We start from the raw sequence: 27,622 nt of genomic DNA, 5'->3' as shown, positions 1-27,622 counted from the left end.
ACTTAAGCTTGAATTTGTCCTAAACATCAGACACTTGATTAAATAAAAATGTTATTTACGCGAGAAGCAATAAACGCCTTATTTATAACAATTTTTTATGGGAATGGAGTCATTTCATTTAGAAATTAAACGAAGAATCCTTTCCATCACGGTAAAACTACAATTCCCACAATGCCGTGCTGTTGGGCCGGACTTCACGTGATATGAGCCATCCGCTTCATGTGACTATATTGACAAGGAAACATGGCGGATGTGGAAGCAACGAAATCTTTGAGCGGACTGTTGAATGGAATAGCCCAAAAAGTTTATTATAATAACTCTGAAATCACAGAGGAGCTGCTGAAAAATGAGCTGTACCCAGACCTGTCGCAGGAGGAGTTCAAGGCTCTGCATGAGAAGATGAAAGGCCTCGTAAAGGTGATAAAACAACCAGCCTGGGAATAACAAAGATGAATTATTACGAAGTATTACCCACATCTTTCGTTTTCTATACAAAAAAGCAACCTAGAAACATTTCAGGTCCTAAATGAATTGAATGATCATGAACTGGCATAATTTACTTTACAGTTTAGACATTTAGCTGGAGCCAAAACTGCCTTTCACCTCACTATAAAGTAAGTGAACATTGAAATCAGGTGTTTGCCCTGATTGGACTGTCCTAAATGTTTTATTTAAACTTACTCAGACAGCTGTTTTCATTCATTAGTTCCTGTGTGTCTCACCTGTTGTCAGCAGGGGGCAGCTCTAACATTCATACCTGTGTAATCATTGTGCTTCACAGTTCAGGTGCACCATCACCTGTACAGAGGTCAACCACAGAATAAGAGTCACTTGTTTATTAGAGAAAGGTTAAATCTGTGGCAGCTGGACTTGGTTACAGATCTGTGAAGATGTTTCACCCCATCACCTGTTGTGTTGGTCTCTGTCCTGAAATCTTGTTACCCACAAACTCTGAATGCAAAAGCTGCCGTTCCTTCCTCGTACGCACTTTATCAGCAATGTGTTGCAATCTTCTGATAACAAAGAGTAGGTACTGGTCTGTGCGTGCGGGTGTAGTTTATAGAAATAAATGCTTATACACAGTAGTTGTTTTTTGTCATATATTTTTTTATAAAATATGGTCAAAATGGTTGCATCTAACATTCATCAATTCTACAATACATATGTATTAACACTGTAATTAGTGGACAAGTATAATTCCTCATCCTCTTGTCCTACATCTCTCAGTCTATTGCCACAGCAGACATGGACCATGCCCAGCTGGAGGCTTTCCTCACAGCCCAGACTAAGAGGCAGGGCGGCGGTGGGGTTAATGCAGAACAGGCCGCAGCCCTCTCTCGCTTCTGGAAGAGCCAGCGGGTCCGGGTGAGGGAGAGCTTGCTGAGTCAGAGCCGCTGGGAGCCCGGCCTCAGAGGCCTCTCCTGGAGGGTGGACCTCCAGACTGCAGCTAGCCGGGGAGATGCGGCCCAGAGCGGCCCGGTTGCCCTGATGGAGCTGGAGCTGGGCAGAGCCGGACAGGTGAGACTAGCATTCAGTGTTTTCTCGAATGCTCATTCAGTTTCACATATTAATGCTGCAGCAAAAATACATTCCTGTTTTTATTTTCTAAAACACAAATGTAAAATATATTATAACTAAATATAACTGAAAAACATGACTAATGTTGCTTCAATTTTGGCTGTGTTGTTTGACATTGATATCATTGTCCCACAATGCAGCAACAGAAATGGAGCAGCTGGGAAAACAAAAGATGGAAATAAGAACATTTAGTGCATTGAAAGCTGTAAGTTATTCTCTGGCCTCGCCAATTGTCCTTGCACACACAGGAGTGGCACAAGAATAATTTACAGCAGAAACAGTAGCCATCAAGGAGACAATTTCTGCTACTGCAGCCCCTCAGAAATGTATTTTTTGTTTTACAGCCGTTTCTTTTTATTACATCGTGCATCTCACTTTGTAAAATTATGACACAGGACTGCTGTTATAGAGTTTTTTGCTCTTAGGTTTTACTTACAAACAAATCAGTCAGCACAGACATGGCACATCAAAGGCCACCAGGGGGCCTCACATAACTTTTCCTGACAGGTAACTTCCTGCCAGGTAACACATGCCTTGATCGCCTAGAGCTCCCTCTAGGGAAATATCAAATATAAACAATGTCAAGATACTACATCCCTCCCCTCTTAGGTCTGCTGAACTGAAAGAGAATATCAGACATCATGAGAACAAGTAAATTAAATTACATTAGACATGTGTTTCTTAACTTAAATCTTAGTTCCTCAAAATCATAATGTATATTTTTTTCTTCTTCATCTTTACAACTTAGCCTATAATTCACCCTTAGTACTTTAGCAACTGAAATTAATTAACCAATACATTTCTCGGTCTTAGCCATATATTTAGGATCTATAGTAGTCTGGAGGACACCTCTCTCTAGTAGAGTGCCTCAAACATGGTGTTTGTGGTACCTGCCCAACAGGACTAGGCTCACTCTCCACTTTAGATCAATCACTGTCAGAGTTCATCACAGGGGTTGTTGGACAGACAGATGCAGGGGACGGCAATTGTTCTGGCACCACAGTTGGTGAGTTAATCACAACCTGGGGTGCACTGAGATCTAATTCAGGAAGTCTGCTTAGCTTCCTCCTCTTCCAAACAGTTCAGTCAGCACATTCAGACATAGCACATCAAAGGCCACCAGGGGGCCTCACATATACTTTTCCTGACAGGTGACTTCCTGCCAGGTAACGCATGCCTTGATCCTCTAGAGCTTCCTCTAGGGAAATACCAAATATCAAATATAAACAATTTCAAGATACTACACTTTTGTAATGATTTTGTATGGGAAAAGTCTCTCTGGGACACATGGTCACTTTGTCAAAAATTTTACAAATGCTAGACATTCATGAAGTTTTAAAATATTCAGCTGGTTTGTGGTTTTTCATTTACTGTTAATAGAAAATAGTTGAATACAGAACGATGTCTTCTATGTAAAACAGTAGTTATTACTGTATATACAGTATTATAGTATTAGTAGACTGTATGGGACACAGCTTCTGTTTACATGTTATAAAGCTTTAATTTTTGCATCATCGAAAATGTTCATAATGTACACATGAAATAAAACCATAGACCTAAAATATTAGTACTTAAACTCACTGTAATGTAGACACTAATGCAACTTAACTTTCAGTTCACATCCCCATTCATGACTGGGTTGACATGCTGTAGAAGCTGAGGAACGTTGCAGCTTTATGGTAAACTACGTACTTATATAGCGCCTTTCTAGTCTTCCGACTACTCAGAGCACTTTATAGTACGTATCTCATTCACCCATTCACACACATTCATACACTGATGGCATTGGCTGCCATGCAAGGTGTCAGCTGCTCATCAGTTTGAGGAGCTAACCGTTCATACACAGCCACACACCGATGGCACAGCCTTCGGGAGAAATTTGGGGTTCAGTATCTTGCCCAAGGACATTTTGAGGCACAGACTGGAGGGAATCGATCCGTTGATCGCTCTGCAAGCCACAGGGGCAGCTCTTTAAATATCATTAAACATTGTTGGTGTAAACAACAACAACACATGCATGCGTTGGTTTTGTGGATAGAAACCAATATGGCATGAGGCCTGGCTCTGGATGTTCCTGGATTATTGGTCTTTTTTTAATAAGCCCCATTCCCATGAGAAGGCTAAATTTACTCAATCTGGGTCCCAGACTGAAAACTGCTTCAGAGCCTCTCCCAGAGGATAGATAGAACTGAGGCATTGCTACTGTTCATATGACGTCCTTAATTTCAAAACAAAATTCAATTTGGCCCTTAAAATATGTCACATTTTGACAGGGGCTGCACTTACTGCTTACTCAAAATCGGTGCGTGTATTTTTTCAGTCTAAAAATATTTCAGTCAATATATTATCTACAAAAAAACTCTGTGATAAATCAAATAAACAAACTTTGACTGGAGTTGGGACGGGAACATTTTATTGATACAGTGTCATCATCAGTTCTTATTGGTCTGATTCTTTATCAATTATTATTATTATTATTATTATTATTATTTGTAGTGGTAGTAGTAGTAGTGGTGGTGGTAGTATTATTCTTATTATTATATTTAGATGGGTTTGCAGAAGCATTATTGTTTAACTGCAGTTTAATTGTTCTGCCTGTCATCATCTAAAATGAAAGAAATTAGACAATATTTATACAGCACTTGTTTTTGTTTAGGTTTTCTTAGTCAAAGAAAACATCTGCTGGCACTAATGTTAATTATACCAGGATATTCAGCCTCTGTAACTGATATGCTGCTTGGCATAGACCCATGGTACTTCCATGACACGTGTCAAATTCCAGGAATTCCTGGAGTCGTGTAGAAAGATGTTTCAGCATATTGCTGGTGTTTCCACCCTAACTTGAAATGATCATTTTACAGACATTACAACTAACCCTTTTGTCTTCTTTCCGCATGAGATGAAGCCAGGTTTTGAACTGCTTCCTCCTCTGCCATGAGAGGTTTTTGTAGTTTCCAGCAGTCTAGATGCCTTGAGTTTCAGTCTTGAGCCTTTTTTCTATTTCCTGTTTCTTCTTAGCCACAAAAGGTCAAACGTCAAGTATCGGTTCCTGTTTCTGCAGCATTAATTCCAATTATCAACCTGGGGTTTATATATCATAGATAATTAATGCTGATTGTTTTGGCCTCTAAAGATAATCAGGTAGTTATATAGTTACATAGTTGTATAGGTGAGTGGCTGCTACCCACACTCACAAAATCAACACTATTAAATGTCCATTCAAGATAACTTTAGAAGGCTTCCTCCAGTGCCACAAAAGACTTCATACAGCGATTTTCTGGCCTGATCGTCACACATTCATAGCATGAATTCTTCCAGTTCACCACTAAAATAAGAGGATGAGGAACTAAAGTCAGCATTACTGTCAGCACTTTCCTGTTTCAAAGCCATCTGAACTTGTAGCACAGAGTTAGTTCTGTTTTCTACAGATATGTCATCATTCACAACAAAAACATCATGTATGCATTTAGAGTTGTTGCATATTGAAAGAAAAATAAAGGAAGATTAAGAATAAGTGTGAACCACATACCTGAACGCTGTGTCAATGTGATGATGTTTGGCCCTACAATATTGTTTTTAATCCAGTTATTTAAAAAATAAACAGGAGAGGAAACATTTAGATCGGACTTTGATCACCACATTTTCATCTTCCTTCTTTCTCACTTGCATCTCAAGACTTTCGTACATTGTTAATGTGCAATATCAATAAACTGAGTTTGACGATGTAATAAAGCATAGCTGCTATTCAGATTACATTTGAGAGTCTGAAATGATGCCATGTGAAGCTGATATGCAACACATTTTTAAGGCATCAAATTACATGTGATACATGTCTGTACTCTGTCACCAAATTACTTCAGTAGAAATCAAGATAGAAAATATATTGACATGTTGATTTGGTCTGATCAGTTTTGATGGTGCTCCTAAATGTAGGCTGTTTCTTAGAAATATTTTAGGAGGCAACAATGGAAGATGATCAAAAGGTTTGTCTGGAGCTAAATTGTTTTGGGATTTTAAAGGTTTTTCATTGGGAAAGTGAAGTGTGTTGTCCATGTCCATGATGACCGTTAATCCCTCAGGAGTCTCTCATATCCCTGTTCTCTGTGAATGTGAACCAGTCTGCAGGTCCCACAGCTCAGAGAAAGCAGGCCAGCAGACTAGAGCGGCATGCTGTATTATGTGTGGGTAGGATGCACACTATTATTAGTCCATTCAAATCAAGTCTAATTCTAGCCAACAGAAGTAGGTGGAGGAGGAAACGTGTGACATTTGCCATCAAGGTGTCCTGAAATTCTTCAGTCCCAGTGGAGCTGGATGAGACCTTCAACAGTGTGGAGGAACTCTGTTTTCTCAAACTTCAGACAGGAACTTAGTACAAAATGTTTCCATTTACTTGTGCACTAACTGAATTATTGTGTTTCAGTCATTTATCAAGCAAATATTGTCTAGTTCCAGCCTGTGATGAGCATCACCTTACCTTACAGTTTTCTATTAATATATTGCACAATTAAATGAGACAACACTCAGGATAATGTAAATAAGTATTGGTTGCAGCCCTGATAATATTAAAACTATGCATTGTATAGCTAATAGAAGTGATGCTTCATGTTCAGTGTAAAGCGATGCGGCTCTAAGCGAACAATAGACGATGGATATAGACAATAGCTGCATTCATGGAAACCAAGAGAGGGGTCATTATAGTGCAAAGTCCATTCTTGAAAACAATGGGAGGATACAATGAGGGGACAGATAGGATACCTTCATGTTATAGCTCTTCTAGACTTCATTCATTTTTAAGCAGCTTGTAATGAATACTGCTGTTTAAAACTAGTTCAAAGGATACCAAGTCACACACTCAGACTGCCTATGTTCACAGGTTTTCAACACAGGGCAAATATCTGTCTGGATAGAGGAGAGTATGTTAAGTGTTCTCAGAATATAATATAATATACAGTGAGGGAAATAAGTATTCAATACATGAACCTTTTCATTAAACATATTGCCAATGCAGCCTTTCACATGAAATTTAAACCAGACATTGGTATTACCTCAATGAAACTATGCAGATAAAGAAACTGTAACAGTAACAATATGACGTACAATATTTTCAGGAGACATGGCTCTGCATATGATCCTAAAATACCGGAAAAAAAATAAAACTAAAATACACAGATATCCCACCTGTTTACTGACTGACTCTGAATGTCTGCACTCTAAATTGGAGTATTAATAATGTGTTATGTAATGTCTCCTTCCTTCTCCTCTCTCTCTCTCCCTCTTAGGACTCAGAATTTGTGTGTCTGGAGTTTGACGAAGCCAGAATCAACCAGGTACTGAAGAAGATGGCTGATATACAGGAGAGCATTGACAACATTGTTCACCACACCTAACACTCAGACAGCAGAGAAACTGCGAGACGTGATTCTGACTGAGAGACGACAAACCAACTCCGGCTGTCTCTTTCGGCAAATGGGTTGCTGTTCTTTTCTCATGGACAGCGTCACACAGAAATGAGACTTCAGCTCTGTGTTTGCCAGAATGGATCCAACATGGCTTTTGCACCTGCCTACAGACTCATATTGGACATATTATATAAAACATATGATCACCATACACATAAATTTAGACATGCTCACATTTGATTCTGAAGGGTCTGACTTGTTGATGGATTTTTTAAGAATCTTCTCTTATCGCTTCTTAACCTACCACAATTCAAAGTGCTGGACTCTTACTGTCACTGTTTATAGCAGGGCCCTCTGATAGGAGGAACAGAGGATAAGGTCAGAAAGTGAATGAAATGAAGCAAGACAGAAACAAAAATATTTAACATAAACACTGCAGTGTAATTGTGATTAGAATAACATGACTCTCAATCTAAAATGCTCAAACTGAATGTAAAAAGAATATTTGAGATGGAGCGATTGCACATGACGTCAACACAGAGACGCAAATAGACGCAAAAACATGGCATGAGGCGGTGAGACGGAGTGGGTTTAGTGAGGGGGGAAAAAACAACTTACGAGCTTTGTGTTTAATCTGAACGGCCATAATTATTTATGCTTATTTTACACGATCTGTGCTAAAGCAACTGCAGAACAAAGGTAAGCTGACATTACACGGCTAATGTTATCATAAAGTGTTTATATTACCACGCTCATGTGCAAGTTATATCTACACTTGATTTGTAGTACACCTGAAAAACTTTAGTGTACAGACATGGCTAATTCATTAACACTTTTACCTAGGACAACACATATTCCCCCTGATTATCAAATGTTCAAATTTCAAAGTCCAGTCCAGACTCATAAAAGTTGGCAAGTTATTAACATCAACAGACAGTTGCATTATCATCATCATCAGTTTTAATGTCCTGTGAAAGTCTGAATGTAAAATACTTGATGATAATATAATAAAACAATGTTAAATAAATCATTGTTTTTTGAGCTGATGTTCAGAAGAGGCGACATCAGAGGTAAAAATGCACTTAATAAATAAAAACCTTAAGTCAATAAGGACTTGAACCATGTAAACCTGGTTCAGGTTCATGTCTGATTTCAAACCACAGCGATGTATTTACAAGCTGACGCAAGTTCATGATTGCTTATCATGATATACTGTATATAAAATGTTTATTGGTTTATTGTTTTACAGTAATAAATGCAACACCAATATAACAATTTGCGGGAAGTGTCAGTACTTGCAGGGTAAAGCTTTGGGGTGCGGAAAAGTTTCTGTAAGTCATTTTTCAACTTAATTTAGTCAGTTTTAGAAGTGGAAAAATATTTTTGAAAACTCCTCAATGTAAATATTTCTTGTCTTTGTCATCATTGCTTTGTATTAAACCTCAGCGACATCAGTAGACTTTGAATGGCATGTTGGCACATCTCATCACTTTCACTCTTAATCATCCTGTGCAAAGTCTGCTTGTCATGTCTGTTCACTTTTGAGTGACCTGAGAAGGTTTTTAGGTACACACAGATTCACATAGCTTTGATACAGCATCTAACTTTGCTCTTGATTAATGAACTGTGAATAAAGTTCACGTTGTTCATTTGCTTTTTCAGAATGAGAGATCTTAGAAGGAACTTGAAGCATAAACTGTGTCCAAAACTACATTTACACTAAGACTTTGTCTCCTATTATCCTCAACAGAACCACCAGAGCAGAGCACACTCATCTATCTACTTATTACAGTATACTTCAGGCGTTAATTTATTCTTTAGTATACATAATAAGAAACTTTACAACCCATTTTTCTTGAAATGGTTGTAAATATAAAACAAAAAAAACAGTCCCACCACCGAGGTGGAATAAAGTTAATGCAAAGAAAAACAGAAAAACTCACAGACAAACAAAACTCAGAAAGTTGTGTTACAACCTGTTAGTAAATTGGCAATACAGAGTGACTAATTCAGAAAAATGAAAATTCTTCAGGATCACATATAGCACCTAATTGAGATAAAACATCACATCGTGTTTGGTCTCATTCAAGCGGTGGCCCTGAAGTGCATATCACAACGGCAAATCCGAAAACACAACAACAAAACAAAAACACAACGGCAAATCAAAAAACACAACAACAAAACAAAAAACAACAGCAAATCAGAAAACACAACAACAAAACAAAAAACACAACGGCAAATCAAAAAAACACAACAACAAAACAAAAAACACAACGGCAAATCAAAAAACACAACAACAAAACAAAAAACACAACGGCAAATAAAAAAAACACAACAACAAAACAAAAAACACAACGGCAAATCAAAAAACACAACAACAAAACAAAAAGCACAACAGCAAATCAGAAAACACAATATAACAATAAGTTTATGAAATTAGGTGTCAAAATCAGGTAAAAATGGGCAGTACTCTCAGCTACAGGCGTTACATGCACTGACATTAGATACAGTAACACATGAAAATGATGAAAAACCCTAATGTGATTATGTTAGTACACAATGTAAAATCACGTCACCTAATGTTACTGTAATTACTGTATTATTTTCAGGTCTCCATTAATATGGCCCTTCACAATCCACTTCTTCTTCCTGACTTGTAATCAGGTGAATAGTGTCTCTGTCATTCTGTACACCTGTTCTTGCAGTATGTACCTTCATGCTCTGGTATAATCACCTGTGAGAAGTAACACACCACTATTTCTATTTGTTTTCTGGTTTTTCCCTCTGATGTCCTCTGGCTGCGACACATCAACTCTCTGTGATTTACAGAGTTTCCTGATGGACAGTAAACTCCTGCAAACTACAGCTGCTGTTAGCTAATGTTAGCTCAGTTCATTAGCCAGGCTGCCCAGACTCTAAGCTCAGAGCACTGGGGGAGTGTTAGTGTTTGTACCAGAGGCATTTTGGACCACCGAGAGGAGAAGGTTTTCAGGTCTAGGATGTGGACTAATATTGGCAGGGAGCAGAGCTGGTGTTGTGCCAGAACTGTATCTGCAGCCTCTATAATGATAGAGGAGAAAGGACCAGGGGGTGTTGATGGAAGAGGCTATGAAGATTGAAGGAGAGTGACGGAGCAAGAATCCACTGGACATGAGTAAAATTGACTTTTGGTCATTGTTGACAGCTTTGTGAAATAAAAGGCTGAAAGACAGACACCACACTGGGCTTCTTGCTGTTGGACTAGTAATAAGTAACATTGTGTTGTACTGTTTGGCTGTTAGCAAAATTGTTGACTTTGATCAAGTATTAATAATCATAACAAATACATGTGCACATCTGTCCATATTAACTCAGGGCACTAAATTGCAAATTTACTACGCAGTGTTGCTTTAATATTCAGTAATACTGCCTGTTCAGAGATTAACATTGTGCACATGCTGCTTCTGTCCCAATGCAAACTTTGAATGAACAACTTCCACTCATCCCTCCAGCAATACAACGCTTTAGTCCAGACCTGTTTGATGGCGAAGTAAAAAAAAAAGGGCGGACCTTCAAGTTGTGTACTCTAGAGATCTGAACTCACTAAATAACATTCACTTTGGAAAATCTCAACAACCCAGCTGAGGCTGCCCAGAGCTCCCGTTCAACCTGAGGGAGAGGGAGGATCATTGCGCGCGCAATGCGCAGGAGCGACGCACACTCGTACAGTGAATTTCTGCCTTCCTCCTCTCAGAGAACACGGCCAGACTTTTCTGAGTGTCGGAGATTTGAGCATCGACGAAGAGACTGGTGTCAAAGAGTCCATATTTTAAAGAGGGTTAATGCCAGAGATCTCTAAAACGCGCCGGTTGGTACGCTTCAGTTCAGGTGCACAGGTTTCATCCTGTTGAGCGTGCTGGGCTCGACTTCGCTTTTATTACACAACGAGGACTTTGGAACCAAGCTGCAAGGTTTGTTTCTCAAAGAATAAACTGACTGTTTTGACTATATAGGTTTTCTTTTTTTTTGCGACAGAAAACTTGGAAAGTTTTGAAGAAAGACTTGAATCGCTGCTGAATCGATCTGAAAGTATCAAACGCAAAGTGCAGTTTGGCTTTGAGCTTGCACACACCGGATACTATATCCTGATAACTCTGACTAGATCAAACGTTTAATCATAATAAATTATATGCATATAAAATATTGTAGAAAAGTGCTCCAACCTCATGGACAGCATAGGAATATCTCATTAAACTTGATTGAACTGCATCATTCACTTTTAAAATGTGACTCCATTCTTTAAATATTCGCATGTAGACTTATATTATGATTATATTAATTATAATTATTACATTTAAAGGATTGGTCAGCGTAAATACAACTTTTAGTGGAAGTCAAAAAGAGGCATGTATTGACCATATAACAGGTGCAGCCATGTTAATTGTTAAAAGGTGAACTGAGCTCAGTTTAACAAGTTCTACTGAACCACTTTAATCTCATCCAATAAAAGCAGTTCCCATTGTGCTCAACGACGCTAATGTCCTAATGTTTATTTTTGATACCTTTTTTCTAATGACAGGTGTAGACTTGATGTCTATGAAAAGATAAGAAAGGGCTCACACTGAAAGGTTTGTGGTTAGTGGTGTAATGTACTGTAAGTCCAGTACAAATTTGAGGTACTTTACTTGACTCTTTTCTCATTATGTCATTTTCTACTCTCACTCCCTTTACTTCACTACATTCATCTGACAGCTTTAGTTATATTACAAAAGATTTTTGTCAAGTATTAAATTAATCACTAACTATTTTAACAATCGATTAATCATTTCGCCTCATTTAGGAAAAAAAGTCCAGATTCTCTGATTTCAGTTTCTTAGATGTGAATATTTTCTTGTTTTCTTTAGTCCTCTGAATATCTCTGGGTTGTGGACAAGACATGGCTGTAGAAGATGACACCTTGGAAACAGAGATCAACATTTTTCACTAACTAACAGATTAATCCTGAAAATTATTGACAGATTCATTTATAATGGAAATTATTGTGGGTTGCGGCTCGAATAAGATGTTGTGTTATAAATTTAAATTCCCAGAAGTTGGACATAGTTATGTCACCCACAAGTTTCTGAAGAGCTGCTGTGGTGGTTCTTGCTGTTGCCATCTTGGCAGTCTCTGCCAGCTTGCAAGTAATTGGCGTAGTTGGCAAAGATGTGAAGCCTGGGTAGAACTAAGGTGAGCTTAATGAAGCCTGCGTGCTCAAACAAGCCACCTGAAATGGCACCCACCTGTCAATCAACTCACACACACCACTGCTGTAAAAGGTTTCGCCACACCTAATCTCCCAGAGTCTAATCGCAATACTATCACACCCATGTCAAGTACAGCGGTACAAGCTGTCACACCCTCAACCTCTACTTCCCTCTGGGTACTTTTTGTTGCCCTTACTGTGAGTTGTGTTGTGCTTCAGGTATTTCTGTCTGGCAGGACTGTGTGATAAAGTGTGCTTTCCCTGTGAAGTACAGAGAAAATGTGATGTACTACTTTGACATTCATTATTACCGCATCACTTAACTACTGGCACATAGAGACGACATAAAGATCTGATTTTTTTCAGTGTCAGCTCCAAAGTGGCATTTTGTGAATTTTGTGCATAATGTTGCAAGAGTGATGTGTATACACGGCTTGTTATTCTCAGAGAGAGTGAGAACTTTAAATGGATCACTGTGCAGATTAAGAATAAGCAGCTAATTCGTAGGACCTTGTTCACCATAAACTACAGTGGTAACAATGTGTTATTTCAGCAGGAAACAAACATAAAAGCCTTTGGTAGTGTTGGGACATGCAAATTAGTATAATACATTTAAATATGGGTATCTTCCAGTGAAAATCGGTGAAAACCAAAAAATGACTATCCCTTTATATATTGCATTAGCAGTTCTGTTTGAACAACAGCTCTGAGGATCAAGACATGACTTGACATGATTGGACTTGGACTTGTTTGTGACTGGAGGTAATTTAAATCTCTAGAAGCAGAGTAGGGATTTTTGGCACACTTCCATGCTGCATGGAAAAAGGACACAAGTCTGAAGAGCTCAAAACTCCAGCAACATTTGTAGTATACAGAACAACTTTATTGTTCTGTAGCAGGAACAATAAAGTTGCTGTGTATGCCACACGTGTTGGTGGAGTGTTGACCTCCTTGATAAATTAGATTTGCCCATAAATGAATCTTTTGCATGTGTGTGATCAGTTTACATTAGTTAATCATTCCAAAGGCAGGTAAACTAAAGGTTAAGGGTTCTTCATCTTCAGGTAACATTATTGTAGCCTCTCTAAACAAATAATCATAATGCAGAGCTCATGACAACCCACGTACTAGTTCCAGTAATTTATTGTGTTAAATTCCAGCAGGTGGCTTCAGAAACAACAACTTGGTTCATCGAGATGTCATTATCCACCCTGCACGTCACACATATGAGGGGAGAAGAGGTATCGGTCACCATTACACCCAACTGACCAGTCATCTCCACACCAGTCACGGGTATTATGGCATTAAGTTAGCTATATATATATGTGTGTGTGTGTGTGTGTATATATATATGGTATTAAGCAACTATACGTGACGTGTTGTCCTGCTTGAAAAACAAGATGAGAAAAAACTCTATTCACCCCATTTTTATTCATTTTCATAAGTATTAGAAACACTACAATACAGTTTGATGGTGTCACAAGCTACAATGCAGCTATCTCTTCAAAAATGACCATAAAGTTTAATTCAACACCTCTGTAAACAATTTATGTATCTTAAACAAATAGGTATGGTATGGCTTAGTGCTAGAGTAACAGTGACATCAAGTGGTATTCCTCTTAACAGTGTGCATTTTCTACATATATTTAGGTAGAAGTAGTTTTGTGCTGCTGTATCATCAACTTCATGTTGATAAAACAAAGTTATTAACATGTGTGTGCTCTTGCTGCTGTGCTGTGCTCTGTGTGCTGTCAGCACACAATGACAAAGACTGCTGCCAGTAAACTGGTGTCATGTGCACGGCTGAATTAGAAACGCGTGATTCCCGTCTGTCGTAGTTGAAGAAAGAGGAGGAGGGAGTAAGGAGGGGATGAGGAAAAGTGTTCCTGGGCCTGCTCTTGCAGGATTGGAGATAAAAATTGCCTCTTGTATGCAGCCGATTAGAGCTTTGAAACCAAACAGAGGAAAATCAAGATTCTCCCAGTGTTATTCTTTCTTTCTAAAGGCTTCAGGGTCAACCTTGCTGTCTCTATGTTTCCAAATGTCCCTTTATATTCTGGTTTTGCTGTAAGTCTTCCCACTGAGGCCATGATACTGTAGATTTCAGCCTGTTTCTTGTTGATTTTCAGTGATTATCTTTATCTGTTGTCTTTTGTGTAGATGCAGAGGGGCCGCAACATGCCTGTGTCCCGCAGAAAAGTGAGTGTCCTCTGCGTGATGGTGCTCAACGTCTTGATCTGCATTCTGATGGGGGTAACATGGAGGTATAAAGAAAACAACCACTCGAAAGTTCGAACCCCAGTTACGAGGTTTTGGCGCCCAGAGGTACTGAACAAAGCTTTCTGGAACAAGGAGCAGCAGCTTCTGGACTTCATATATAACCCAAATATGAAGTTTGTACTCTCCAGTGACTCTCTGATTGAGCTACCTGATTGGCTGAATGACACTGGTCCACTCAACCCCTGTGAACCAGACTACAGAGTCTTCACACAAATTTCGGACTACAACTCCCTGCCGCAGCGTTTCCAGGATTTTCTTTTGCACCTTCGCTGCAGGACATACCCCATGCTGATAAATCAGCCACATGTTTGTGATGAAAAACCCTTCTTGCTGCTGGTGGTCAAGTCACTCATCCCACATTTTGACAGACGGCAAGCCATTCGTCAGACATGGGGACGGGCAGGTGTCGTTGCCAATCGGACTGTGGCAATGGTGTTCCTGCTAGGCAACACCTCGCCGGTGGACCACTTCCCAAACCTACTGGAGATGCTGGGCCATGAAGAGAAGATTCACAAAGACCTCCTCCAATGGGACTACAGGGAAACCTTCTTCAACCTCACCCTGAAGGAAGTCCTCTTCCTGGAGTGGTTCAACCAAAACTGTCCCCATGCCCAGTATATCCTCAAGGGTGACGATGATGTTTTTGTCAACACTTTACTAATTATTGACCTCCTGGAAGGCCTGTCAGACAATGGGGCCAAAGATTTGTTCATAGGTGATGTTATCAGTGACGCCAGTCCACACAGAGACAGTAAACTGAAGTACTATATCCCGGAGAGTGTATTTGAAGGGGCTTACCCACCTTATGCAGGAGGCGGAGGATATCTCTACTCTGGGGAGTTAGCGCTACGCCTTTACAACGTATCTCGGCAGGTAGTCTTGTATCCCATTGACGATGTCTACACAGGGATGTGTCTAAGAAAGCTTGGCCTGGTTCCTGAGAAGCACAGCGGCTTCAGGACTTTTGGCATTGAAGAGAAGTACAGGAACAATCCCTGCATCTACAGGAGCTTGATGCTGGTTCACAGTCGGACACCAGAGGAGATGCTGACGATCTGGCCTTGGATTATCCATCCCGAGCTGGACTGCCAGTGAATACCTGCATATATCTTTGTTCAATGTTTGTTTGCTCTCATGAGTTTGTCATTTTCAGCACATTGTAGTAGTCAGGGATGCTCTGATCAAGCTTTTTTGTGGCTATTTTATATTGCTTATCATCTATTAGCCATACCAGCTGACTCTCTCTGACCTGAATGGAAGTGAATCTTCATTGGTGACACCTGTGTTTATCCTATTTCATGCCAAAATGGCTGCTGTGAAAAAGGTCTGTTATTACCTGGTAATAACCTGATGATCGGCTGACTGGTATGGGCGTCCCTAGTCCGAGCAATACCTCTGTTAGTATTTTAAAGCCATCAAACCTTTGTTTATTTATTATCCACAGGCTGGTTTATCAGTTAGCAAATGAATGGTAGAGTTGGCATGTAAACCTTTTAGCTTGTTAACGGGATGATGTTAACATGTGGGACGGATGGTAGTATTTGAAAAGATTCTATTGTTTGTATTTTAATTTGATACAACTTTTTACTTCACTTCATATCAGAGGTTAATATTATACTTGCCACTCATTGGTCTGACAGCTTTAATTACTAGTTTTCACACCTTATTTTCTATTTCCTGTCTAGTGCAAATTATGTGTTGATTTTGGATGTTTGTCATAAACTGAAGGATGAAATGTTCTTTAATGGGTTGAGACCAAATCTCTTAAATACTTCTTAAGATAAACTGTTTTAAAACCCTCATGGGTTAGCAGACAAACCTGTGGATGACTTCTGATGTCAAACTAACTGATCTGCTCGTATAATCTATTGATCCCACAGGCTGTTTATGTAATTTTATATTTGTACAGTGATTGTGTTCATTTTCTATTTTTAACATCCAAACTGTGATGTTGTTGTTGTTACTGAGTATCCATACTATGTATTTGTATTTGTATAATTTATTGCAAGCAATAAATTGAGCTTGGCTTTCATGATTATTCAGAGTTAGTTCATAATGACTTTTACTGTATAACTATATTATTATTATTATTATTATTATTATTATTATTATTATTATTTATTACTAGTACGTCGTTCGTATAGTCGTCGTCGTAGTCCGGCGTATCGTCCTGACCCCCTCCTGTCAGCAGTGCTGTAGATGTGTAATTATAATAATAATAATGATAGTGCTTGGTGATATCTTACTGATGGTTGTCTATATTACAACTGACTTTTTTTGTTTCTTTCTTCCTGTAAGATAACAAAATAATTCTTCCCCAAATATAAAATTCAGGTGTTTCAGTAACACTGGGACTGAATATGTACAGATAAAAAGAGAAACTTAAAGATAATAAATAAAAATGTGTATAAAATAAGAATAAAATGAAATAGAAATTGTAGCAATTGAACACAAAACTGAAATTTCCTCTGGTGCATGTAAATGTTTTCAAACCTATTAGTATTAACCTGAAGAGTAGAAGACGTAATATAAAATGCAATGGGGACCTCTGGTGGACAAATCTGACACTAACATCCAGCCAAAGGATACTCAATCAGCTAATTGATGATTTTCACCTGCTCCTGCAGGAAAGGAAAACAGCAGTTTAACTGGAGCTGTGAGGTTCAACCTGACTTCTTTTTTTTTGCATACATTTAAGAAGTTAAACAGACAAAGTTTTGGTCTTAAAATGCCACGAAACAATAGCTTCAGCTTTAAAAGTGTGCTGCTCATATTTCTGCTGATTTTTGGTATATTTTGGAAACCCTGTGATTCACAGGTAAGCTTCCATCCTCCCTGTGGAATCTTGTTTTGGCTTAATGCTGAAAACTGGTGTTACATAATTATCTGTGTTGCTTCGTGTTTTTAGGAGAACAGAGAAGCCAGCAGGCCTCCAGGTGAGACTTGAGATTTTTCTTGGGATTGTGAATGTGAATGTGAATTTGCAGTTTCTTGTCTTTGCATTTGAAAACCATCTCCAGGGTTATGAGTGGACCTGTAAAGATTAATAAAGAGACTCTTTAAACAGGGATCTCCAGTGAAAATTATATTTAAAAAAAAAATCAATTCATCAATTTAAGTGAAAGTATCTAGCCCTTATATAAATTTCAATATTTACTATGATGTTAACAGTACTGGTACAAACTACAGGTGTGCTGTGTGTATTCTTTTTCTTTTCTGATCCGTCAAGCCTTTATCTAAGAAACTTCATATGTCAGGTCAGAACTTAAACATTACAAATGGTTGGCAGGAATGTATTATACATACCAGATGTATTTATAATGAGCTGAAACCTGTAAAAAAACAACTAACAACTTAACTTGGTCTGTTTCTTCCTCAGATGGACACGGAGGTGGCGATGGTGCTTTCTTCGCCCTGCGGAGCTGCCACCAGCTGCTGCATGGTGACACTGGTGAGTTTTTCTCCCCAGATTACCTCTGCTCCAACCCGCCTCTGTGGTGCAACTGGACCATCCAGGTAGATCCTGGAAAGAGGATTCATCTCCACCTGGAAGACCTGACGGCCGATGATGCCTGCCAACTGAAACAGGACCAGGTCCACGTGGATGAGCCACATTTTAGAGGTCACAAGGTCCTTCAGAAGTGCTGGCGAGAGGCCAAGTACACCTCCTCCACCAACATTCTGCATGTGGTGCTTCTGATTGGCAGCTCATCCAACCCACCGTACAGGGGCTTCTATGGCCGCTACCAGGCGTTTGGGCCACCAGTGATTTACAACCCACGGGAAGGACTCACAGAGAGATACAGGAAGTCAGAACAATCTCCTGGACTCATGGACTCCAATGAATTTGGACCAGTTATGAATGGTGAACAGATGGAGTCAGAATTGCCGCAGCATATATCACCACCAAATTCTGACCTAATGTATGATTATTATGATCAACCTTCAGTCATGACCGAGCTGCCCTGGGAGCCTGAGGAGAACACAGATGAGGTGAGTGGACACAAGCACATAAATGAAAACCAAACTCTCAACTCGAGCAGTGCTAGTGCAAAAGCATTTTAACATCTTTCATCTAATTGTTTTGATTGTTACGGCCCACAGACTTGGGTTCGCTCTCTTAAACCTCCTTTACAACAGGGAGCACCAGGTGGTTTGTTACACAAAGCTACCTAGTGTTAAACCACACCTGTACCTCATGACATAGCTGCCGGTAGTTCCACATAGGAGGCTGACTGGTCTGTAACCACTGTATTCGGACAAAAATGCATGGCTTCAAACCTGGGAAGATGGATTCTTGTGTGATCTCATGAGTCCAGCTCAAGGTTAGCAGCTGTTTATTTAGAGCTTTATGAAAACCACTGGCTGCTGCTTCTGAAAACTCTGAGCTGTGTGATTAAACGGGACAGTAACTGTGCAGTGAAACCAAAACAATTAATTAAGAGGCTGAAAAGCACTGTACAGCTGCAGAGTTGGTGATGATGCATCATAGGAGACACTTTATTACACACAGCCATTTGAGCAACTTGTTGTACCATGGGGCCCGGGGGACCTTTGTTGCATGCTCTCTCCTTTCACCTGTCCTCTCTCTTGTGTTTCCTTCCAATAAAGGCATAAAAAAAATTCTGAAGAGATTAAATGATGATGATAAATGCTAACAGTAACATAGGAAGTTTTTAAAAAATCTGCAAACAGACTCATATCAGACCAAGAGAGGTGTTTTTATTACCTATGAATTTAACTTTTACTTTGAAAGAGGACTTACTTTTACCCATACTTTTTATGTTTCTCTCATTAAAAGTTGCGTGTTTGCTTCTGACTGAGGACTCCAAGTTCACAATATGTGGAGTCTTCTAGTGGAGAAGATCACTCAGGATATCCTTCCACTAATAAAAAGATAAAAATATGTATAGAAACATAATGTGAAAAGATAGTTCTAGGAACTGATTTTCACCCGTATTTTTGCATTTATGACCTATTGAGTTTAATCAGCAAAAAATTGCATCACCCAGTGTATTTTCAAAAAAATCTTTTTACAGAATTTATCAGGATTTTCTACTTAAATAAAAGTATTTCAAAATTCATCCTGTGTCTTTACTCAGGTGGATGAAAACCACCATCCAGCCTCAGAAAACTACACCCAAGACTACCCATTCACAGCCGTGCCCACAGTGCCAGTATCCACACAGGGGACCTCTCGATGGGGAAGAGGTGCCGCTCAAACCACTTCAGACCCGTCTGACTCAACTGTCCATCCAGAGCCGCCACCACAACATGACGCTCAGAACCATGAGCTCAAACCCACCACGAGCATCCCAGCACCAACACAAAGTAATGTGGAGGAAGCCTCAACTCATCCACAGGAAACTGCTGCTTCAGAGGAAGACAGGAGCAGACAGAGCCTGTCAGAAGAGGAGTCTGCTGATGGTAAGGAAAGGATGGAGGTCAGCGAGGCCTCAGACCAGCTTCCCTCCTCCTCTGAAGGACCAGGACCAGAACTAGAGAAGACTGAGCAGACTCATCCTCACCCCAACATGGTGGAGCCGCTGTCGGACCACAGAGGGAAGCGTGAGTTCAATAGTCACTCATTCGCATAGACAGAAACAGACAATGCAACAGAATCTTAATTCATATTTGATCAGCACTGCCTAGTTTGATCAGCACCAAATCACACACATCCAGGTTAAATTTTGTCTTTAATCTGTTTGAAAAATTTCTTGTAGTCGACTTCAGAAATCACTCTGAGAGATCACATCTTCCAGGTGGTAAGTATTTGATAATGTGTACAACACTACAATTTTTTTTTTTTTTGATATGTTACTAGCTGAAATTAGCATAGTCTGTGATTTTTTTTAAACAAACTCTGTGCTATCCAAATTAGACATTTTTTTTCTAATCACATTAAATTCATGTTTCTTCAACAGTTCTTTGCATTGGGTTATTGTAATTATTGCACCAATGATGCTTTCTCATGATTTTTCTCTGCCACAGATCACTTGTTTGAAGTGGCTGTTGAAGTGAATTTCAGTCAGGATTTAGAGGAGTCCTGGGACGACCTGGCCCGGTCACTGCTACTGTCAGTAAAGGCTTTGGTGAGTTAATGGAAACAAAGCTAAGACATTAAATGTGCTGCATGTTGGATTAATAGAGATAATGATACCTAAAGATGGGTGACGTTGTCTTTCTGTAGATCAGCGAGCAGCTAGAGGCTCTGCACACACAGCTGTCCATGTCTCCTAAAAGAATTAAAAGGTGGGTATGTTTGTAAATTGTGTGCTTTTTCATAATTCGTATATTTTATGTATTTGCACTAAGATATTTGTCACTTTGTACTGCAACTGCTGCATAGTAATTTCCCTTGAAATTAAGAAAGTTCTAGCTTATTGTATCATACACAACACTACATTGAAGAAATCAAAGTCAACTAAAAGTAGGGCTGGGTAACACTACCTGATTATTTAATGAAAAACAGTGAATATGAGTAACATGATAAATCACCTCATCAAGAAAACCTCAGGGTGGACAGCTGCACTGTGTCTGCATGGCCAATGGCTTCTTGGGTATTGATTGAAGTACTTTGTTGGTATCAGGGCGTTTGTATTGTAATTTTTAAATGACACACAGCCCTAACTCAAACAAATGAGCATCTGGTTGTTGATTCCCTGACTGTTTTCACCTTCACTCAGCTCTGTAGCTGTTATGAGTGATTTATCTTTGTGTGTGTGTGTGTGCAGGCTGAACGCAGGCGTGCTGTACATCCTCTGGCTTCAGATCGGGCAGGGGCCTGGAGGTCCACAGGTCCACAGGGCCATCCACTCCGCCATACAGGGCCTCATCGCCACAGATGTCAGCATACGTGGAATTCACAAAGAAGCTCTCATCATCTCTGTGTCGACGGCAGGTACAGCAGACACTAATGTGTTCACACCCTGAAAATCTTCATCATTTTTTTCATACAGGTGAGACTTTGTGATACATGAATCACATGAGGTGAAACTAAACCAGCGGAAACCAGTTATAAACTGCGGTGTTTCTTTTATTAGAAACCCGGACATGTTCATCACATGATGAATGACATAGAAATGATTGTTAATTTGGAGAGACTTACCGTTAACCAACATTTTCAATATGAATTCTGTTCAAAGGATTGGGATAAACCAGGAATGTTTTTTTTTCCTTCAGGTCACAATCCAGGAACTATGAGTGAAAAGGTTAAGAGAGTTTAAAAGCTGCTACGCAGTAGCTCTGTCTGCACCATGAATCGGTTGTGCCTCGACACACTGCACTTTTCACAACTTTTCACCCCATTTCATTCAAATCTGCTGAGTAGTGTTGAGTTATCCTCCTAACTAACAGACAAGGGGCCGACAAGACATTAAGCAGTCAGGAATCATCTGTGTGTGTGTGTATGTGTGTGTTTCAGATGTAAACGAGTGTGAGACCCAGCTGATGCTGTGTGACATTAATGCAGACTGTGTGAACCAGTTCGGTTCGTACTCGTGCCACTGCAGGCCGGGCTTCCAGGATGAGTCCCGTCTGGGATCAGGAGGAACTGTCTGCGTTGATGTGAGGGCTGCAGGTACACATGATCTGACTCAATATGGTGAACTGAACTCTCAGCCATACTTTAAATTAAACAGAATAAAAGAGTCCAGATGAGAACATCTTCTGACATCCTGTTGTTTGCCTGCAGGTTGCAGCTCAGGCCTGTCTGCTGAGACTAAAGGCGTCTACGTGCTTTTCTTCCTGCTCAGCTCCCTCATCCTGATGCTGTTGGCAGCAGCCGGCATGCTGTACCACCGTCACCACCAAGGGGCGTTCCTGGTTCGCTGCCACAGCGGCAGCATCTCCCCTCCTGACCTCAACAACAACAACAACCGCTATCATGACAACAGCTACTCCAGCCCTGCTGACTCTGACCTGCCACCTCCACCCCCACCCCCTCCTGCCCGGGGTTTCAGGGAGGGCTGGCCTCAGGTGAAGGAGCGCTGCCCGGCCGTGGACCTGCAGCTGCTACGCTTCAGCCCGCTGCTGCTGTCTGATAGCTACATTGAGCCAAAGGAGGATGGGAAGAACTGAGCTGATGGTGGGCGTGGAGCTGTCTGAAATCTATTTAGTTTCTTTTCTGTTTTGTCTTAATATCTGATCACGATTTGTAAATAAAGTCACAACAAAACAGTCTTTCTTTTTCATTGCACTTTACTACACTCACCCACGCTGGGGTCCCCATGGGCAACAAAGTTGCCAGTGATGAAGCATGATAAAGTCCTTTTTAGATCTAGCCAGTGGTACTTTTTTCACCCTCTCCACTCAAACAACCTGTGTCCACTAATATTGTCAGGGATGTAAAATTTTGCATCATGGTACTTTAGTTTATCAATTTAGTTTACTAATACAATGGCTATGCAAGAGTCTGTTTATTTGATTTGCATAAAGTGCCACTAAATAAGATGGTGAAGGTTATATGATATGGTAATGATAATTTTAAATGGATCAACTCACAATCTGTAGTAGCCATTAAACTTCTTTTTCACTTGCACAAACAAAGACCATTATAAACCCGGGCCATTTTAGACTCATGTGCATGGGAAGATGAATAATTGAACTATCACATCCAAAATATGAACAAGGAAGGTGGTGACACTAGTGTGCGTGTAAACCTTGGGTGTTGCTGCAATTTTCCCCTCTTTGAGTGTCTGAATCCATAAAGCCACATTTAAATTCATGAATTTAGCTGATTTATTCAGAGTGACTTTCTGGCTCAAGGACACTCCAGCGGGACACATGGCCTGTTGTGGACCTGTGACCTCTCAGTTTCAAACTGGCCACCCTGCATCGCTGTGTGCAGGGAGTGAAGTGTGTAGTCTGTGCTGGCCCACCTAGTCCAAACCACTTTAATAGGCTTACAGCAGCTAATCCAGGGTGGTGTGCTGTCACATGGGGAGTCTGCTGACCTTACTCTGCTTTATTACAGGGTGCTTGTTCCCTCAGCCCTTCTCTGCTAAAAAAAAAAAAAGGCTTTTCTTTTCCACTTATAGTTTCTTCATGCCTCCATGTGTGGGCAGAGTTTTATAGATCAGAGAATCAACCACACATTATCAGGTAGACAGTGTGATTTTTAGCCCATTTTATCTCCTAGTTTTGGCTTTACTGCACATTTCCTGCCTGGTTTAAACTCTAATAAAGCCACTGTACACCACCTGCTCTGCACCAACAGACAGTGGGTGAAGAAAGTGGAACATTTCGCAGCTAAAGCCTTTCTCAGGAGTTGGTGGAGACCAAAAATAGAGCTCAAAGAGAGTGCACAAGACCTCTGTGCGTTGATTGTATTGCTCTGTGTCTCTTGGCAGCTGCTTGCTAACATGTTAGACATTACACCTTTAAGCTGGTGATTTGGAAGCAGCTGTGCAGTGGTGTAATGTAATAAGTCAATTTAAATATTGTAACTTTAGTATTCCTACTTCATGTAACTTTCTACTACATTTATTTGACAGTTTTAGTTATTTTACTTAAGATTTAATATATAAAACACATGATGCTCATGACTTTAATTTTATATGTTTAATTTTTTGCCAACAATCAGTTAAACCTAGATCAGCAGTAAAATGCTTATGCATGTAATAGAACATTGACAGAGGTCATTTGACAACTTTTACTCTTGATACTTTAAATATGTGTTACTATTAATACTAAGTAACAAAATGTCCCTCCAACTGGCTGAGATAATGATGAATAAATTAAAATCAATAATTTAAAAATACTATTACTGGGCAGCTGTCCACAGCACGAGGAGAGGGTGGTGGCTGTGTTTGTTGGGGTCCTCACTCAGCTTCCTTCCTCTGCTGGCAGCCTGAGGTTGAGGAGAGCGCTCCTTCTTCATTGCTCCCTATTCAATGAACCACGCTGGGCTTCACCTGCCAGGCAGCATCCTCCACCCATAATCCCCTACTCCCCCCAGCTCTTGTTTCTGTAGTCACTTATCTATGTATAAAGGGAAATGTGTGTGTCCCTGTATGTGTGTGTGCTTCCTTCCTTTTTAATAAGCACTTTTAGTCAGAATACAAATGAAAGCAACAGTAATTAAATACATCAATAATATGATAAGCAAAAAGTCTGTCTTCTGTTTCACCTTAAGTCTTGTGTTTAATCTGTTATATTCATAATAAATAAATAAACAATTCTGAATGAAATACCCACATTTGTTTTTTCCGACATTGGTGAAGAAAATGGGAACAGTGTTCCTCCTTTCTGATGGATTTCTTCTTCATGTATTGATAACCAAGCATTCATTACAAAATAGCCGGTCTAAAAGGACACCTCTTGTGCTTTGATTCTGAGTACTAAATGTTTATTGTCAATGCTATAGATGCATAAAAACCAACCAAAATCCATTGAAATTGCTGGAAAACATAGATGTGGCATTCAGAGAATCTACAGAATAAAAGATTATATGTATGGCATTATATATGCTGAAAAAAAAAACACATGCAACATTCATGGTTACATCTTGTTGTACAGATGGCAAAAGTTTTGCAAGAGGTTATGCAAAAAAAGGGAGATGTTTGAGAAGTTTAAAGTCCTCCTACTTGTGTTATTCTCAGTGAAGTTACAAAAATTGTTGGTGTTTCAGACACTTAGAAAAACATTTTATTTGAAGCATACGGAGACCTTGCTCTCTGCATGCAGTCTGAGGCCACCAGGCAGCGTGTCATGGAACACAGCAGCAGTGATCTGCTCTGTTAGAGCCACGTGGACGCCACACACGGACAGAAGGACGTGTCCTCACAGCATCAGAGACTAATGAGCCTTTGCTGAACCTGCAGTAGCAGTGTGGGTGGCCATCAGGTCAAAATCTGGCTCACACGTTAACCACCACAGGCATTGTCAATCAGAACAATAACAACAAATGTAAAAGTTATTAATGTTAAAGGTAATGCTCGAGTATTTTTACAGTGTGGTACTCTATTAGCACCTTTACTCAAATGATCAGTGTGTAGGATTTAGTGACATCTAATGGTGTAGTTGCAACCGTAATTACAACTCTTTCGCCTCAGCGTCTCCTGACTGGAGTGAATCAGAAACTACAGTGGCCAAAAACAAACAAACAAACAAACAAACAAACAAACAAACAAAAACAACCATTCTGGGGCACTCTAGAAACATGGCAGTCCATAGCTATAAAGGGCTCATCCTAAAGTAACAAAACACAACAGTTCTTAATGTCAGATGATTGTACACTAAGGAAAACATAGTTATGAATTTTATATTCCATTTCTGTCCATATTCTGTCATCTACTGGAAATGAAGATTTTAATCAGAATCTGATCCAGTGTTGGTGGGTGTATTTATCTTTAAGAGCTGTGATGAAACTTAGATCATCATAGTTGGATAAAAGTTGATTAATATCAAATTTGTTTTGTATAAGAGGTTATATAATCATCCTGCACCCATTACTGGTGCTGGAGTCATTAGAAACTTGTTTTTTGATGAATGAGGACTATAAAGTTACTTAAAAAAAAGTTTAAATAGTTCAATAGCTTGATTTTGTTACAGTTGTACTTAACTGGTCATTTTTAACAATTGAAATTTAAAGAAAATCACATGGCTGTTCACGGATAGGTCACAGTATGTTTTATATTGTGTGTGTGTGTGTGTGTGTGTGTCTGTGTGTGTGTGCCTACATTTGGCCTGTTCTGACAAAGGAAGAACGCTGACCTTGCATCTCCCATCAGGATGAGCTGGTCAGTAATCCCATCAGTGTTTAATAACCTGATCCGAGTGTTATGGGCTTCATTATATCAGAGGAATCAGACTCTGGTTTTCTTCTCATGGCACGCTGTGTTGGAAATGGCTCCCTGGCAATTTATTTTTCTATTAGCCAAGCCGTGTGAAGTGTGATTGGGCGATGAGCCGCAGGTTGGTGGAGGAGCTGCTGGGCCTGATAACAGGACAGTCAGAGAACCTGCTCAGCACAGCAACTCTCTGCAGTGATTGGGTGAAGATATGAAGCTGAAGACTGACTGACCGACTGTTCACAGTCCCTCAGCTGATGCTGCTGCCCCAGCATGAAGATGTGAACGTCCTTTTATTTTTGGTTATAACTGAAGTTTACAATGTCTGATTTGTTGAAATTGCTGCTTCTAAAATAGAAATTGGAATTAAAACTCGGCGTCTGTCTTTCAGCCTTTCATTTCACCAAGCTCTCACCAGTGACTAAAAGTCAGTCCTTGATAAACTCTGGTGGTCTGGTGGCTTCTTGTTTCGTCACTCTCTACTTTTCTGTTTTTAGTTTCTGCCATCGTCCATTTTGTCTCTTTGCATCAGTTCTGGTGCCCATTCCAGTGTCACTCCCTACCAGCACTAACGATACTCGTTAGTATTGTGGCAGTTTGGTTGGTGTTATTAACATATTGAAGCCCTAGCAGTACTTCTCAATTATGCATTGATCATCTCAAGACTACATTATGACGTAATTAGATGAAAATCATTTAGATTGACGTCAGTAAAAAAACTTTAAAGAAATTACTTATTCCTATTATTTAGGAATTACTGATATTATTGGCTTTATTACTTACATCAGTTATCAGTAAACAACATTTATTTCTGATTTGTCGAACCATTAGAGGAAGGCTAGTCTGTGTTCTGTCCAGGTTTCAGATTAAACATGTTTTAAGAAGATGTAAGTGAGACCGTCGTCCCCTGGACACGACCTCAACATCCCAGCACCCCACCTCTCCTTAACCTCCCGTGTACTCTGAGCAGCTGTGGATCAATAAGGTGACATCTGTTCACCTGCCTGTGGGCAGCAGAATTATCCTTTGGGGTGTTTTTGGTTTACAAGAATGAAGCAAGACTTCACTTCACTTACATTAAATCCCCCGTCCCCCAAAACAAACAAACATATGTTAACCTGTAGCAGTATTTAAACATGTTGATGATTTTTGGCTTTATTTTTCCATGTTTTGCTAGATTCAAACAACCAAATCAATAAATCAAATAATGTTGTCAAACTCTGACTGACGTCAATCAGAAGAAGAGTGAAGTGTGGTTCTTCTTCTATCAATGATATCTCTATTGCTAGCAGCATCTACACTTACCTCTTTAGCAGCCACCATTGTTGTTTTTCAAACAGTCACAT

The 27,622-nt window shown here is 39.8% G+C and overlaps 3 protein-coding genes across 6 annotated transcripts; all 3 read left to right on the top strand.

Moving 5' to 3' along the window:
* Positions 1 to 220: 220 nt before the first annotated feature.
* commd1 (copper metabolism (Murr1) domain containing 1) lies at positions 221 to 8,222 on the top strand. 2 transcript variants are annotated; one of them, XM_027283674.1, is made up of 3 exons: positions 221 to 417; positions 1,228 to 1,518; positions 6,861 to 8,222. In XM_027283674.1, exons 1-3 carry the CDS (start codon positions 244 to 246, stop codon positions 6,966 to 6,968), a joined length of 573 nt encoding a protein of 190 aa, XP_027139475.1. In that variant the 5' UTR covers positions 221 to 243; the 3' UTR covers positions 6,969 to 8,222. The 2 variants fall into 2 exon arrangements, with proteins under 2 accessions (XP_027139475.1, XP_027139476.1); XM_027283675.1 differs by lacking the exon at positions 6,861 to 8,222 and adding an exon at positions 1,719 to 1,803.
* Positions 8,223 to 10,389: 2,167 nt separating this feature from the next.
* b3gnt2a (UDP-GlcNAc:betaGal beta-1,3-N-acetylglucosaminyltransferase 2a) lies at positions 10,390 to 16,495 on the top strand. 3 transcript variants are annotated; one of them, XM_019259719.2, is made up of 3 exons: positions 10,390 to 10,930; positions 13,368 to 13,497; positions 14,365 to 16,495. In XM_019259719.2, the coding sequence occupies exon 3, from the start codon at positions 14,365 to 14,367 to the stop codon at positions 15,577 to 15,579; it is 1,215 nt and encodes a 404-aa protein (XP_019115264.1). In that variant the 5' UTR covers positions 10,390 to 10,930; positions 13,368 to 13,497; the 3' UTR covers positions 15,580 to 16,495. The 3 variants fall into 3 exon arrangements, with proteins under 3 accessions (XP_019115264.1, XP_010728606.2, XP_010728605.2); XM_010730304.3 differs by having other exon boundaries at positions 13,365 to 13,497; XM_010730303.3 differs by lacking the exons at positions 10,390 to 10,930; positions 13,368 to 13,497 and adding an exon at positions 14,206 to 14,271.
* A 600-nt stretch (positions 16,496 to 17,095) lies between these two features.
* zgc:66455 (uncharacterized) lies at positions 17,096 to 22,665 on the top strand. The gene is made up of 10 exons (XM_027282329.1): positions 17,096 to 17,302; positions 17,393 to 17,420; positions 17,864 to 18,477; positions 19,587 to 20,052; positions 20,208 to 20,249; positions 20,476 to 20,576; positions 20,675 to 20,736; positions 21,219 to 21,385; positions 21,908 to 22,063; positions 22,178 to 22,665. Exons 1-10 carry the CDS (start codon positions 17,213 to 17,215, stop codon positions 22,561 to 22,563), a joined length of 2,112 nt encoding a protein of 703 aa, XP_027138130.1. The 5' UTR covers positions 17,096 to 17,212; the 3' UTR covers positions 22,564 to 22,665.
* The last annotated feature ends 4,957 nt before the right edge of the window (positions 22,666 to 27,622 follow it).

The sequence above is a fragment of the Larimichthys crocea genome, chromosome X, assembly GCF_000972845.2.
Source record: "Larimichthys crocea isolate SSNF chromosome X, L_crocea_2.0, whole genome shotgun sequence".
NCBI classification, from domain to species: Eukaryota; Metazoa; Chordata; class Actinopteri; family Sciaenidae; genus Larimichthys; species Larimichthys crocea.
This window is presented reverse-complemented; position numbering and strand designations above follow the sequence as displayed.